At 44.8% G+C, this 14,586-nt stretch overlaps 1 protein-coding gene across 6 annotated transcripts in view; it reads left to right on the plus strand.

The window, feature by feature from the left end:
* The window catches only part of Tspan5 (tetraspanin 5), a 182,230-nt gene extending 174,310 nt beyond the window's left edge, over positions 1-7,920 (plus strand). For 3 of the 6 annotated variants that reach the window (XM_029560218.1, XM_029560219.1, XM_029560220.1), the window contains 3 exons: positions 623-670; positions 780-896; positions 3,979-5,734. In XM_029560218.1, the coding sequence (XP_029416078.1) occupies positions 623-670; positions 780-896; positions 3,979-4,119 (306 nt within the window). In that variant the 3' untranslated portion in view covers positions 4,120-5,734. The other 3 variants (XR_001872271.1, XM_008826180.2, XR_003848351.1) reach the window with 2 other exon arrangements.
* The last annotated feature ends 6,666 nt before the right edge of the window (positions 7,921-14,586 follow it).

A 14,586-nucleotide genomic window follows, 5' to 3' on the forward strand; every position in this document is an offset into this window, starting at 1 on the left:
AAAAGTAGAAGTTGGGCTGGAGAGATGGCTCAGCAGTTAAAAGTACTGGCTTACTGGCTGCTCTTCCAGAGGACTTAGGTTCAGTTCCCAGCACCCCACATGGAAGCTAACAACCATCTGTAACTCTAGTTCCAGATCCGATGCCCTCTCTGACCTCCGTGGACATTGCACGGCATGACACAGGTATACTTGCACACATGCAGGCCATATGCTCATACACATTAAAAAAATAGAAGTCTCCAGAAAAGTACAAATTAAGATAGTCACTGTATCCTTTAAGTTTGTTCTTTTGCCTGTGTCTCCAGTTCTCTAAACCTTTGTAGCTTCTTGAATCAGCAGTATTTTGAATCTTGAGCCCCCTGCATAGTGATTCACTATTCTATATTCCCTGAGCGTCAGTTTTCCTCATTTCTAAGGGAATGAATTTTTTAATACATACTTTTGAAACTGTTCTAGTAAGCACGTGGCATTTAATGTTCATGACATATTTAACATAATGCTGTGGTCTGTGTGACCTCATCGGGTTCTACCACTGCCATTTTGCAGGATCTTCTGCTCATTCCTAGATGGGCTTTCTGTTTAACAAGAATGAGTTTCACTTTTCTCTTCTTTTCTTCACCAGGAAGATGTCATCAACACTCAGTGTGGCTATGATGCCAGGCAAAAACCAGTAAGTGGAAGCTGCCCTTGCAGCTTAGCACACAGGGTGTTTGGAAGAGCTTTTGCGCATGCACAGGGACTGTATCTGTGACATTCTGCTCTCCTCTTCCCTTGTGAAGGAAGTTGACCAGCAGATCGTAATCTACACGAAAGGCTGTGTGCCCCAGTTTGAGAAGTGGCTCCAGGACAATTTAACCATCGTGGCCGGTATTTTCATAGGCATTGCATTGCTTCAGGTAAGGCAAGTGTTTTTAATGGTGCTCACACAGTGGTGCTCAGGAGAGCCCTTGCCAGGACGGGAGCTGTGATTAGCTTCCTCAGTGCCATAGCTTTTCAGACACATTGGCGGTCCCGCCAACAGACTGAAACTATTGGATTTGTGTTTTATTCAAGGTCTGATTTTAGATCCTGAAACATGCTAGGAAACCTTTTTTCCTTTTCACCAGGGCGAGGTTGCTCGGGTCACAGGCTGTTGGCTGGCATGCCATTGCTTCCATGGACTTGGAGGACTCCATTGTGATATCTGGGGTAGACATGGCTGCTCAGAGTGGACCTCAGGCTTTGGGAGTTGCAGAGATTCTGGTGCCCTTCATCTCTCTGGACCAGCTTGCCAAAGCACTAGTGAGGGAAAGGCGCCAGCCTTTTTTCCTGGGAGGTCTCAGGAGCTGAGTCTTCATGTTGATGTGATATTTTCCTTGGACGGTCACAAGCAGGCAAGAGTTGAAGGAAATGAAAAAAGTCTTAAGTAAACAGAAAGACACCCTGTGCTTCCAGATTGTAAGGCATAATGTTCAAATGGCACTGCTGCTCACGCTGATCTAGAGTTTTTGTGCAGTCCGTGCCTCTTTCATAATAATGGACAGGCTAATCCAGAAATTCACGTAGAACCACAAGAGGCCAGAGTACACAAACCAATTTGGAAAAGAACAACAAAGATTTCTCCATTCACATTTCCCAATTAAAAACTTAACAAAAAGTTACGGGATTCAAGCTAGCATGTATTCACATAAGGTTAGCCATTATAGATAAGTGGAATTCAATTCCAGACAGAACTTCGATGAGCTTTGATAAGGCAAAAACAACAGGAGAGGGAGATAATCTTTTCAACAAATGGTGCTGGGAATACTGGTTTTCTCTTTGTAAAGGAATAGATCTTAGACCCCTATCTCCTATAAATATTAACTTAAAATAGATTGAAGACTCAAGCCGGGCATGGTGGTGCACGCCTTTAATCCCAGCACTTGGGAGGCAGAGGCAGGCAGATCTTTGTGAGTTTGAGGCAAGCCTGGTCTACATAGTTCCAGGACAGCTGGGGCTACAAGGAGACCCTGCTTCAAAAAGACAAAAACAAAAAACTCAAGCAGAAAGTAGCAAATTAACTAAAATAATTTAAAAAAATAGATCGAAGACTCAAATTTAGACAAGTGTGGTGGTATACACCTGTAATCTAGCTATTCAAATGACTGGAGTACGAGGGTCACTTAAGAGTACAAGACCAGCCTGGCTGTGGTAGTCAGACCCTCTCTCAGTGAACAAAAACAAACAAACAAATCTCAATATAAAAGCCAGAGCTGTGAAGAAAACACTGACATAAACCTTTGGGACTTTGGGTTCTGCAGTTTCCTCAGATCCTATGATAGCAAAAATACAACCACCAAATAAAACATGAATAGGTGGAACTTTATCAGAATTTAAACTTATGCATTAAAAACGATGACATCAAGGTCATTCACAAAACAGAAAATATTTATAAATCTTTACCTTAAAAAGATCTAATATCAGGGGCTGGAGAAATGGCTCAGCAATTAAAAGTACTGGCTATTCATGCAGAGGACCAAGGATCAATTCCCAGTACCCATATAACAGCTAACAACCATCTGTAACTCTAGCTCCAGGGGATCTGATGACCTCTTCTGACCTCCTGGGGCATTGTGTGACTTGGGTGCATTTACATACAGCAAGCAATACACTCTACACATAAAACAAAAATAAAATATTTTTTAGAAAGGTCTAATATCTAAAATTCACACACACACACACACACACACACACACACACACACACACACACACACACAAACATATACACCAAACAACAGAAAACTCAGGTGCAGTGGTGAACACCTGCACTAGGTGTTTACTGAGTGAATTGTGAATTCAAGGCCAGCCTGGGCTGCCTATAAGACTCGGTTTTAAAATGAACAAAGGATCTCAGGAGATATTTTTCTAACAAAGATAGAAATGACTCATATGCCTATGAAAAGATGCCAACATCATGAGTCATAAGAAAACTCCACATCAAAACTATAGTGAGATACCATTGCATACCACTAGGTGGCTATAGTAAAAGAGACAGGTGTTGGTGAGGATGTGGACCAAAGTATTACACATTGCTGGAGGGAATAGAAATGGTTCAGCCGCTTTGAATATAGTATGACATTCAAAAAGTAAATGTAAGCCAACTGTGGTGGTGCCTGCCTGTAGTCCCAGTACTTGGGAGGCAGAGGCTGGTGATGCACCTGCTGTGAGACTGAGGCCAGCCTGGTCTGCATATTGAGTTCCAGACCAGCTGGGGCTACAGAGAGACCCTGTCTCAAAAACAAACAACAAAAAAAAGTAAATGTAGAGTTATCATATGACCCAGAAATTTTCCATAAATTTGAGCAAAAAGGAATGAAAAAAATACATTCACCCATGGGGGCTGGAGAGATGGCTCAGTTAAGAGCATTGGCTGCTCTTGCAAAGGACTGGGCTCAATTCCTAGCACCCACATGGCAGCTAACAGCCATCCATAACTCCAGTTCCAGGGGATCTGACAGGCTCTTCTGACCTCCACGGGCATTGCACGACACGGTTGCACTTACCTGTGTGCAGAAAATTACATGCATACCCATAAAATAAAAATAATAAATAAAATATTTAAAATGATAATAATTTTTTAAAATACATTCACCCAAACACTTGCACACAAATGTTCAAAGCAGCAAAAACTGGAAACTGCAAAATCCATCAACTGATAGATTTAAATAATGAAGTCCATAAATACAATAGGATTAGTACTCAGTCATCAAAGAAGAATGAACTGGCTAAGTGTGGGGGCCCAAACCTAACCTCGGCCCTAAGGAGGCAGAGGCACAATGATGACAACTTGGGCTACGCAATAAAACAAAGCAAAACAGAAGTACAAGTAGAGCAAACTGCCTGAACATTTCTTTGTAAGAGTTGGCATGTCTTCTTCAGCAGCTTTTATATGGAGCCCAGCACTTGTCCTCCATCTGAGCCAACCACTCAGAATCAGCCATTCGTCATATCTTTACAGTGCCTTTGGAGTACCCCGAGGTCGTCACCATTCCCACCTCTGGCTCTCCTCAGCCAACCCTGTGACAACCCTCTCAGAACTACCACCAGGACACACCGCCCTAGCAGCCTGGTGCTCTATCTCCTGCGTTTCCCACTCTGATCTTGTGGATGTGGATCCCTAGTCTCATCCCTAGCTGATGAAGTCGCAGAACCCATGAAGTGGCAGAGTCTTCAGCACATCAAAACCCTGGCCACAACTGGGAGAGCAGGACCCATGGCAGCACGTGGATCTGTCCTCCCAGAGAAAAGCATGGGTCAGCCAGTACTGCAGCCTCACAACCTGGCCACTAACAAAACGATCCCTGCTTGTGTGATTTCAAGACTTATTACCTGAGTGAGCAGGTGAAATCCATGGGACGACTGAGTGGCCATGCAACCAACCTGTGCAAGAAAGGAGCCCTGAATTTGTCATAGCAGAATGTCTTTGAGCAGCACACTCTGGGAGACAGAGACAAGAGCTGACCCTTAAACTGGCTATCTATAGACGCAGGTGACTTCTCTGGTCATGAAGGCAAGGGTATGCATGTTGGGGTTATCCTTTCTATAAGCATGCCAAAACATTCACTTAAGTCCTTTAATTTGTGCCACTCCTTCAAATAAACAAATTTGGTTATTTATACCATTGTGATCTTGCAGAACAAGGGAGAAAAGTGTTCAGAAAATATAGTCCAGCATGGTAGGCAAGGCCTGCTGCCCAACACGCTTCAGAAGCAGCTGCCCCTAGCAACCCGTGTCTGCTCACTGAGACAGAGTCCCAAATGTTCTACGACCCTCTGAAGCAGTGCCACTAGCTGGGAACCAAGTGATCAAACCCATGAACTTCTTGAACTTGTGGTAGACTTTTCACATTTGAACAAGAACAATTCCCTTGCTTCCTTTGCCTCTCCCCAAATGGAATGAACTACTGGTTCCTGTGGATGAACCTGGAGAACATTTTGCTACACGAAAAAAGGCATAGACACCACATGTTGTATGATGCCATTTCTATGAAATATCCACAATAAGCAAATCCATAAAGACAGAAGGGGAAGGTTGGAAATGACCTTGAGGGTAATGAACATGTTCTATAATTAGATAGCATCTTAAAGCTTTGTGAATGTACTAACCCTATCACATGTCATGCTAAAATTATGAGTTTTAAAGTATGTTCTCTCTTTTGTGTCTCTCTGTCACTCTCTTTCTCTGTCTTATTGTTGAAACAGGTCTCATGTATCCCAGGCTGGCCTCAAACTTGCTGTGTAGCGGAGGATGACTTCTGATCTTCCTGCCTCCCACCTTCCAAGTGCTGGGATTACAGGAGTATGCTGCCACACTGGTTTTATGTGGTGCTGGGGCTCAAACCCAAGGTTTCATGCATGCTATTTGGCAGGCAGTCTACCTACTGAGTTACATCCTCAGCCCATATTCTCAATTTAAGAATCAGCTTACAGGGGGCTGGAGAGATAACTCAGTGGTTAAGAATACTAGCTGCTCTTACAACCCAGGTTTGGTTCTCACATGGCAATTAACAACTGTCCATAACTCCAGTTCCAGGGGATCTAACACCCTCTTCTGGCCTCTGTGGGCATTGCACACACATGGTGCATTTATATGTGTGCAGACAAAACACTCATACACAAAATTAAAATAAAACAAAATAAATTTTAATCGACTCAGTGGATAAGGAAAAGCCAAAAGAATTTGAATTCCACTATCTGACTCACTTTTCTTTCCTTCCTTAGATATTTGGAATATGCCTGGCACAGAATTTGGTGAGTGATATTGAAGCTGTCAGGGCTAGCTGGTAGACCCCTGTGACCAGAGCTGCAAGACACTGGACTGACCCCCTTGCTGGCCCTCCCTGTGCCAGATGTCCATCTGTAGGGACCTAATCACAGAGGCCTCCTGAAGTCCCACCTAATGGAGCGCCAAGAACTTGCTCTCTGTGGGGTTAAAACTGGGAAATGCTGCTCACTGACAGAACTTTTTTTAAAAAAAAGAAAAAAACAGTGTGAAAATCGCTGTGCCGTGAATCTCTACTGTAGCCATGAATTGATGGACTGATGGGTACTCTACAGGAAGGCACAAGGGGGAGGGTGGGTACTGCATGCCCTTGTTTGTGGAGAATACAGTGCTGAACACCACAGAACACCGACAGCTGGGAGACGCAGTGCTATTCCTGTCATTCCTGGGAGGGGTAACCTTGTGTTCTCTGTTGTGCATCTTGGCTAAAACTTAGCCCCTCACCCCCAGGGCTGGGTGTTTTGAAATCTCTCCATTCACATTTCAAGAAACTGTTGCAAATATCCTCTGGCAAAGAAAACAGCTCCCCTGTGGTTCAGATTTTGAGAGAGGATGGTCAGGTCATGCAGGCGGCACATGTACTGTCCTGGAGGTCTCTTCAGGAGGGAAGTGTAGCCTAAGTGCACCCAGCTAGGATGGAGGAGACTTCTTGATGTCCTATTTTAGTGGGACTGATCTTTTTCTAAGTAGCCCAGCCTGAGCTTTATCAGTGAAATCCAAGGAGAAAATGAGATCAATGAGAGGCATTAATTAAGTACTCCCTCACCCCACCGTAACAAATTAGTGATTGAATTCTTTGGAAATTCTGAAATATTCTTCATGGTGTTGGGTTTTGTTTTTGTTTTCTGGTTTTTTGTTTTGTTTTGTTTTGGTTTTTTTGTCTCCCCCAAACCAACAGCTATGATACAATCCCTCTTAAATTTTAAAATGTTTTCTTAGCTTGAATATTAATTTTTTATATGATCTTAGCCTGCATGACCTGAGACTCTGAAACCACCACATTCCTTTGCAGTGGACATTTGAAAGTGCCAATCAGCCTTTATTTCATAGGTTCCTGGGCCTTAGGAGGTTGTGGCATGGTATCCCAGCCTGACTGGGAAGGTCTTTGCCATGCCCTGGAAACGCTCCCAGGGGTTGGGTTCACCCTCTCTCCCAGCATCCAGTTTGGTTTCTGCACCCTCCCCCATCCTCCTCACTGAATGGAATAAAAACCAATTCCGAAGCAGAGTCAACGCCATCAAAAAGCATTTAATGAGATGTTTTTGTTTGTTTCATTCCTGCAGTTTTGGTTTTCATATACATATATATATATGTATATGTATATATATGTAAAACAAAGCCTAGTATAGTGCATGGCCAGCTCTCTGTCCTTGCTGAGGCAGCCTCAGGGTGGTGACAAAGCACAAGTGCTCTGGAGGGGCATGTACCAGGCTCAGCCAGGGCTGTGATGCATGATAGAAAGTCGTCTCTGGGCTCCTGCTCCAGTGCCCAGTGGGAGGGGTGGGTTTTGGCCCCAGATTTTCATCAAGCTGGTATTCCCTCGATGTCGCTCTCTTGGGGAACAGACTTTAGTTTGTGGGACGCTGGGAAAATAACAAGCCTCGGTGACAACAGTGACACATTTGCCAGCTAGCATTCTTGGTGGAAATTTAGCTCAGTTTTCTATTTCAGCCCTACACACATCGCCGTGGCTGATGGACGCATCAGTCTGCACAGAGAAAAGGCAGACATTCCTGTAAAGTCTTGTCTCCGCAGTTTGGGTGTGTGCGTCTCTGCATGTATGTGTTTGTGTTGTATAGGTAGAGATGTTCCTTCTGTACCTGGATGTGAGGTTATGTGACTTCACCCCATCCACACCACAGCTGTCGTTTGTGACCTCCCAAATGGACACTCATGTGCCCATTGGCACTTCTGTCTTATTACCTCATTCTCCTCATTCGCCAGTGAACTGCATCTGGCCAGTTGATTCAGAATCAGGCAAGATCCCTACCCTGTGGCACATCCAGTGAAAGGCCAAACAGCAAGCCCAAGTGAGTTCTCAATTTTAATCACCATTTATTTTTTACACTTGAGAGTGATTGTAATAAAGGCTGTCATTAATAAACTTGGTTCTACCTTACACAGAGTTACATCTTTTTTCTTCTCTGAATGTTCTGGAAGTTTCAAATCCAGTGACCCTCAGACTTTATGTGTATCATACACACTGGAATGACTTGTTTAAACACAGGATAGATGGCTCAGCGGTTATGAGCACTGGCTGCTCTTCCAGAGGACCCAGGTTCAGCTCCCAGCACTCAAATGGTGGCTGACAACTGTCTGTAACTCCAGGGGATCTGACACTCTCTTCTGGCCTCTTCAGGCACTGCATGTATGTGGTGTGCTGACATACATGAAGACAAAGCAGTCATACATATAAAATTAAAATTTTTTAAATATATTTTTAAAGGGGGTTGTTTGGATGAGTTCTGGGAAGAGGGAACCATGGTTGTGGGGGTGAGTCTCTTTTGGCTGCTAAATGTAGACTGATAGACACAGAGTCCCTTGAATGGGCTTTCTTTGTTCTTAAGGTTGTCCACTACTGTTTACAAACCTTAGGGACCTTGTAAAACAGATCCCAGACCTTGCCTCTCACTGTTCTGGAGTGTGGACTTTTGTTTTTGTAGCCCTGTGTACACTTAATACACAGTGGACCTAGATAAATTTATGATCTTTATAAGAAAAAAATTGCTCATAGTCCCATAAAACAGTAATCTTAACCGAGTTGAAAAACACTTGTGTCGGGGTTGGAGCGATGGTTCCGCAGTTAAGAGTACTGACTGCTCTTGCAGACGACCCAGGTTCAAATTCCAGCTCCCACATGGTGGCTAACAACTGTCTGTAACTCCAGATCCAGGGAATCTAATACCCTCTTCTGAGCTCCGCAGGCATGGCATGACATGGGTGCACTTGCATACATGCAAGCAATATGCTCATACGCATAATATAAAAATAAAATTTTTCAAAAAAGAAAAATATTTGTGTTTCTATAGTGAATTTACTGCAAAAGACTATTGTCTAAGATAAAATGGAAAGGTTCACATAGTACTCTCAGACCCTGACAGTGTGTCCCAAGACTTGTTTGAGAAATACTCTACTCACTTCCTGGATATAGGAAACAGAAGTATTTTGATTTCTAGGAACTTGTTAGTAGTGCATGAAGCTGGGCAAGCCAGGTTGATGTCCCTTATTATCTATGTGGTGTAACGGCCCTGCTCACTTCCCTTCAAGCTCTGGCCATCAGAGGATCTCACAATGATGCTTTGTCTACAAGGCTCAACACTGACAGAAGTTTCTTCCTGTGCACACAGACTTTGGGGGAAGACTACTGAATTTCTTTCTATTTCTGTTTTACTGGTTTCCACAAACATTGTTTTTATGTGAAAATGTGATGTGAGTTTTTTGTTTTTTTTTTTTTTAAAGGAACAGTAAAAAGTAGAACTTTGAATCCCAAAATCCTTGAAAAAGAACTTGGGTTTCTTTTCCCAGGGTAGACCCTGACATTTTTTGAAGCTCTCTCGCTCTCTGCTGCAGGCCCAAGCTGACTTCGCTCTGGCGATACTACTTAGAAGTGTCTCTGCACTTCTGTTTCTCGGGGAAACATTTGACCACTCATGGCCTTGTCTGGGTGGGCGGGAACAGGATCGTTTTGCAGTTTGTGGTGCTGCTCTCAGAGCCTTTTCTGGCTGTCTTGGAGCAGAGCCCTGGGAAGCTGGTGGGCTGAGCAGTGAGGGCCAGAGCCCAGTGACCCAGCTGGCCCTCCCAGCAGGCTTTGTCATTCAAACAGTTTCTTGCTTGCTCCATCCCTAGGGAAATCTGTTCAGACCTCCAAAGAAGAACTGGGAGCCTCCACATCAACACTGGCCATTGTGACCAGGACGCTGGGGCAATGGTCAGTGACAGCTAGGTGCTGCCCTCAGAAGTGGAGGCCTGGTGTTCAAGCAAGAAGGAACAGCATGGTGGACATAGACAAGTGAAATGGAAAACATACATGATGCAGGGCACAGTGGTTAGGTGTTCCTGGGTTAGGGCACAAGCAGGGAAGAGAGGCTAGAACCATGTAAACGTTCCCTTAGTCAAAATTTTTATTTTTATTTTTTGAGAGGCTTACTATAAAGGTAGAGTTTATTAAACTGCAGTTTTTAGGACATTCTTGGTTTGAGACATTAATTATAGCATCCCTCTGGAGGTTTGTGTTGAGTAGATCTCTTATAATTTTGCCACCATGTTGATTCATCTTCTGGTTAGCCTGATAACCCTTGGGCTCCACACTGGTGGGAGCAACTTATTCCTCCACCTCTAGGAGCTGGAACCAAAGTAAGTCTAAAGGATGAGCACGTGAATTCATGGTCTTACACTGTGCACATGAACTCCAGAATCAGCAAGCTGACAAGACAGTGTTGTCCCATCCTGTTCCCCATCCTGTGCAAGCTGCCTTTTAAGTCTTAGAGCATTGATTAGAACAGGAATGTTTTAATGGCCTGCCCTCTAGTGCTGGCCATAGAGAACCACAGCTGGCTGGGGCTGGAGCATAAGGTCCTCAGGCAGATGAAAATGCTGCTCAACATGTGGGGAAACGGGGCTCATGCCACGACTCCGAGGGGGTGGTCATTCCTCTGCACACTCAGACCTGCATGACTTGTCTTGGAAAGCTGAGGAATAGCGTTTTGTTCTCATCAGTATCCATGTCCCAGTCTTACCTCTGGTGTTTTATTACGTTGTTGCAGTGTGCAGGTCCCTAGGAGCTGGCCCTGCCCTCCTGCAATCTCGGATGCAGTTTCTAGAAGACGGTGGCCACTCTGGTCTTCTGCCAGACAGGTGTCTTCCAGGTACCATAGGGGATGGAAGATGGAATGGCAGGCTGTACCCTTCCTCCCAAGGCACACAACCCACACTGGAGGGGTTTGTGCGAGCCAGAGTCCCAGGTCCTAAGCTGCATCTCAGATCTTCCACACAAGCAACTATCCAGAAACAAGAAATCGGACAGTCTTGAAACTTCCTCTTAAAATCATGAGTGTGGGTCTCCTGGAGTTAGCTTTGATCTGAGGATTTGTAACATTTATTTTTTGAGACAAGTTCTTGCTAAATAGCTCTGGCAAGCCTGATACTTCTTGCTTGGTAGCTCCTTCATAATTGCAGTAATCCTCCTGCCTCGGCTTCCCAAGTGCTAGGACGACAAGCTTGTGCCACCCGCATCTGGCTGCAAGCTTGATTTTAGAGGCTGCAGAGACCATGACTTGAATTTTAGGTGTTCATCTTGGTTAAACTGGGCCTTCAATAATCCATACCCTGAAGTTCTAGACAGCAGAACCTCAGAACATGACCTTGTTTGGAAACTGCTGTGGATGTAATTAGAACAGGTGAGGTCACAAGGGAATAGTGTGGCCTCCTGCTCCAATGTGACAAGGGTATATGAAAGGGTCTCTGTGGATACTGGCCCATGGAAGGTGGAGATCTCCATGACAGGAAGGCAAAGATCTGGGTGATGTGTTCATTAGCCAAGGAATATCGAACTGGCCAGCTGCCACCAGAAGTTGGGAACAGCAACATTTTGTTGAGATAGGGTCTTGGTATTTATCCTGGGCTGGCCTTAAGCCTGCCATGTAGCTCAGGCTGTCTTTGAACTCACTCCTCCTGCCTCAGCCTCCCAAGTGCTGTAATTACAGTGCACCACTACACCTGGCTATCTTGCCAACTTTTATGGGACACTTTAAACATAGAGGATGCGTTATTGCACTGTTAAAATTCTAAGGGAACATTCTGTATTTACTTAAGTAAACAACCTCAAATGCCACATGCTGCGGTCACCGCCAGTGGTGGCTGCTCCTCCGTTCTCGTGGGTGCCGGCTCCTTTGTTCTCACGGGCGTCAAGGCTGCTCCTCCCACTCGCCCTGGGCTGAGGCTGCTCTTCTGCTTGCCTAGCGCTGAGGCAGCTCTTCTGCTTGCCCTGTGCTGCCTCCTGTCATTGCCGCTCTGCCCTGTCCCGGACCCCAGGGCTGGTGAGGAGACTGTGTCAGCAGAGCTGCATTCAGACACAGGAGACCAGGTTCAGTGACACAGGTCTCGTTTATTACAGGAAGGCACAAGCTTATATAGGGGTAGTGGTCCAATCACAGCACAGCCAGTAGGATACCTTATTAGCATAACAGGTTTAGCATCCTATCACAGTACAGCAAGTAGGATACCTTATCAGCATCATCCTATTAGCATAACAGACTTAATGTCCTATCACAGAATAGAGGGTAGGATGTCTCATTGGCATTCTGGGTTTCAGATTACAGAGCCTGGATTCCTGGAAACCATGTGACCCTGACAGTTGCACTATCACCCTAGGCTCAAGCCTGTCTCCCACAACATGCTACAATGACTAAAGGCATATAAATAAAATGGCCAAGGTTCATGCTTTGTGCCTTTAGTCTCCCTACCTTGTCACCAAATCAGCCATTCCCAGCTGCAAACAGCTGCTGATCTGAAGGATTCCTCTGTCTGTTGAAATAACAGGGCACAGTTACAAAGGCTTACTCTGTTGTAGGCACTGTGCCACAAGATCTCGGGTTTCAGAGGAGCTGTGAACCAATGGGTGGAATCCCCACAGGTGAAAACTCTAGACTTTGTCAAGAGCTAAACTGCTGCTCTTCCAATTCAAGAAGGAAGAGGCTGGAGTAAAAAGTCCTAGGGATGCTGGGTCGGGGGAGGAGGAGCTGCCGAGGAGGGTGGGGAGGGCTGCAACTTCCAGCCTGCTAGTGGTCCAGGCAGTAAGGTCAGGTGTGGAGCATGGGGTTGTATTCCATTCCACACAGGCAAGCAAAACCTTGCTGAACCACTGGACTACCAGTTATGATCAGTAATCTTGTCATTTGCAATAAAGATCTGAAAGTACAATTTTTAATAAAATTTGACAGTGTGGGCACAAACCCCTGCTGTCAGAAATGCTTTAAAATTATTCCAAAGTGTTTGACAGAACTGTCACTCTGTTGTTTTTGGCTTTTTTGAGACAGGGTCTCCCTATAGCCCCAGCTGATCTGGAACGCTCTATGTGGACCAGGTTGGCCTTGATGTGAGATCCTTCTCCCTCTTCTTCCAGAATGCTGGGATTAAAGGCATGGCCCACCACGCCCTGGGTCCTCTATCACTCATTTTGTGGGAGGCAAGGAGAGTAGCCATCTCAACCCCTAATTCCCCTCAAGTAGTCACTACAATTTTACATACCTGCAAATCAAGTGGACTCTGAGCCCTGCAGGGCAGCAAGAAATCCCTCTTTTGACCTGGCAGAACCTTGGAGATCATGAGGGAAGCCAGCTAGGGCTCCAATAGCATGTACCCCCCCCCCATTTCTTAAAGATAATCCCCAGGGAGGCAGTATTGCGAGGTGGGGCCTTGAGGAAGTGCTTAGTTAAGCTGGAGGGCTGCCCTTGGTAGGATCAGTGCCTTTATGAAGGAGGCCTGGGAGTACTTGCTCCTCCCTCTACCAAGTGAGAAGTTCTAAAATGTACACTGAGAAGCAGGTTCCCACCAAGCACAGAAACTTCCTTGACCTTGAACTCCCCAGCCTCCAGAACTGAAAGCAGTATACTTCTGTTGTATATAAATCACCTGGCCTATGGTACTTACTTATAGGCTCATGAATGGACTAAGCAGTTTTCCTCCACCCAGTGAAATTTCTGGGATCCAGGAACTGGCAGGGAGATTATCACGTTGTGGGGGTTAGGTGTAATTGTGGGGGACATAACTTCAAAGCAGGTGGAGATTGGAGGTGACAGCCTCCTTATCCTTTTTGAAATTGAAACCAGGCTCTTCAAGTATCATTTGCTAGATGGAGTACTAAAAATCCACATCAACCTTCGACACATCTTCCTTTTTAAGCTCTCAGGTTGTCTTAATGTGCAGCCAGTGCTCTACACCTGCTGTGCATATGAATCAGGTGGTTCTTAATGCAGACCCTGAGTCAGGTCTTCACTGGGGCTGGAGAACCACAGTTCTAGCAAGCTCCCAAATGAAACTGGCATTGTGGTTTGGAGACAACACTGAGGTTAGTCTCACATGAAGCGAAGCGGTTTGCAGAATCAACAAATTACTGGGTAGCTGTGGTACTTAGCATGAGTAAGGCCCGGGGCTCAATCTCCAGCACCGAACAAAGGACAGTAATACCTTGTGGTTGAGAAGTTTTGATGATATCTAAAAAGGAAAGTATGGGTAACTGTAAATAGATAATTTATGTGTCTATCAGTTAAATATGTTTTATTCTAATTACAAAAGAAATCTCAGTGCAGAAAACCAAAAGAATAAATGATTTTCAGCATCTAGAAGTACACATTTGTAATACATTAGAAGGTTGACTTCTTTAAAAATTTGTTTGAAATTTTACAATGAGAGCCAAGCATGGCAGTGCATGGTTGTCATTTCAGCACTGGGAGGCAGAGGCAGGAGGATCAGTGCAAGTTCAAGGCTAGCCCGAGCTGCACAATGAGACCTTGTATCAAAAAGAAAGGACACTGATGTACATAGCTGTTTCATTGTCTCTCCTTAAATCAGGATATTTTTCAATGACAGTGAATAATTTACGCAGTAGGAGTATTCTGGTCACATAAATCCACATAGATCAAGTATTCTCAAGTTTTGGTCTGTAGACTTTTCAATTTCTAACATGCCGAGCATTCTCAGGGTTTAAACTATTTTCTGATCCTAAACTATTACGTCCCCTCTTTGATGTTGTTTACTGTGTGAAGGCCAAGTTCTTCAGAGAGGACAG

This window comes from Nannospalax galili, unplaced genomic scaffold, assembly GCF_000622305.1.
Source record: "Nannospalax galili isolate Female #2095 unplaced genomic scaffold, S.galili_v1.0 scaffold189, whole genome shotgun sequence".
Classification (NCBI taxonomy): Eukaryota; Metazoa; Chordata; class Mammalia; order Rodentia; family Spalacidae; genus Nannospalax; species Nannospalax galili.